Source organism: Manacus vitellinus, unplaced genomic scaffold (assembly GCF_001715985.3).
Source record: "Manacus vitellinus isolate BGI_N305 unplaced genomic scaffold, ASM171598v3 scaffold_134_pilon, whole genome shotgun sequence".
NCBI classification, from domain to species: domain Eukaryota; kingdom Metazoa; phylum Chordata; class Aves; order Passeriformes; family Pipridae; genus Manacus; species Manacus vitellinus.
This window is the reverse complement of record NW_021938973.1, coordinates 281,713-282,892: the sequence shown is the minus strand read 5'-3', so window position 1 is coordinate 282,892 and position 1,180 is coordinate 281,713. Positions and strand designations below refer to the sequence as shown.

Sequence of the window (1,180 nt, the reverse complement as noted above, 5' to 3'; positions counted from 1 at the left end):
AGGGAATTTTGGGAGCACAGAGGGGATTTTTGGGAGCACAGGAAGGATTTTTGGGAGCACAGGAGGGATTTTTGGGAGCACAGAGGGGATTTTTGGAGCACAGGAGGGATTTCTGGGAGCACAGGAGGGATTTTTGGGAGCACAAGAGGGATTTTTGGGAGCACAGGGGAATTTTGGGAGCACAGGAGGGATTTTTGGGAGCACAGGAGGGATTTCTGGGAGCACAGGGGAATTTTGGGAATGGGCCCTGCCCTCACTCTCCTGCTTTTCCCAGTTTTTTCGATGGAAGTGCCCTGGATGGCAGCCCCTCCTCCCAGTTTGCAGAGGTGAGTTTTCCTGCTTTTTTCCCCCCAAAATCCAGAGGGGTTCTTCCTGCTCCCAGATTTTCCAGAATCCATCCATTATCAAGGGAATTCCCTCAATCCCAAGCCAGGAATGGGGTCACCAAACAGCCAGAATTCCAAAGCAGATCCCAATCTGCTCCCAGTCTGGATTTTTCCTGTTTGCTTCCTCTGGATCCATTTGTCTCCTGATCCCAATTATTGCCTGGATATTGCTTCATATCCCAGAAATTCCCGAGTTCCAGCAGGATCCCGATCCTGTGGAGCTTCGTGCTCCATAAATCAGCCTGGATTTTGGGATGAATAACTCCTGGAAGTGGCCTCCATCCCGTCAGAGCAGCGGGACAACACGGAATGTTTATTCCTTGGCTTTTGTTCCTTAATCCAAAAGGATTTGTGGGAGAGGGTCGCCCTGGGGAGGGGGGGGCTCTGGCTGTGAATTCCTGGGGGTTTTCCTGCACCCTCTGGAGTGGAGATCCATGGATTTTCCTCCTGTTATCACCCTTGGAGAGGCTCTGGGCTGGGAATGGGAGAAATCAGGGAGGAGGTGGGATGAGGTGCCACAGGATCCATGGCAGGGGCAGGGAATGGCTTTATCCACAGGGACAGATCCCCCAGGATCCATCCCAGGGGCAGGGAGTGGCTTTATCCACAGGGACAGATCCCACAGGATCCATCCCAGGGGCAGGGAATGGCTTTATCCACAGGGACAGATCCCACAGGATCCATCCCAGGGGCAGGGAATGGCTTTATCCACAGGGACAGATCCCACAGGATCCATGGCAGGGGCAGGGAATGGCTTTATCCACAGGGACAGATCCCCCAGGATCCATCCCAGG

At 53.6% G+C, this 1,180-nt stretch overlaps 1 protein-coding gene across 1 annotated transcript in view; it reads left to right on the top strand.

Moving 5' to 3' along the window:
- LOC103757640 (E3 ubiquitin-protein ligase RNF115) overlaps positions 1–1,180 on the top strand; it is an 11,260-nt gene that overhangs the window by 2,145 nt on the left and 7,935 nt on the right. The window contains exon 2 of the mRNA XM_029957994.1: positions 228–326. Coding sequence (XP_029813854.1) covers positions 228–326 — 99 coding nt within the window. The remainder of the gene's footprint in view (positions 1–227; positions 327–1,180) is intronic.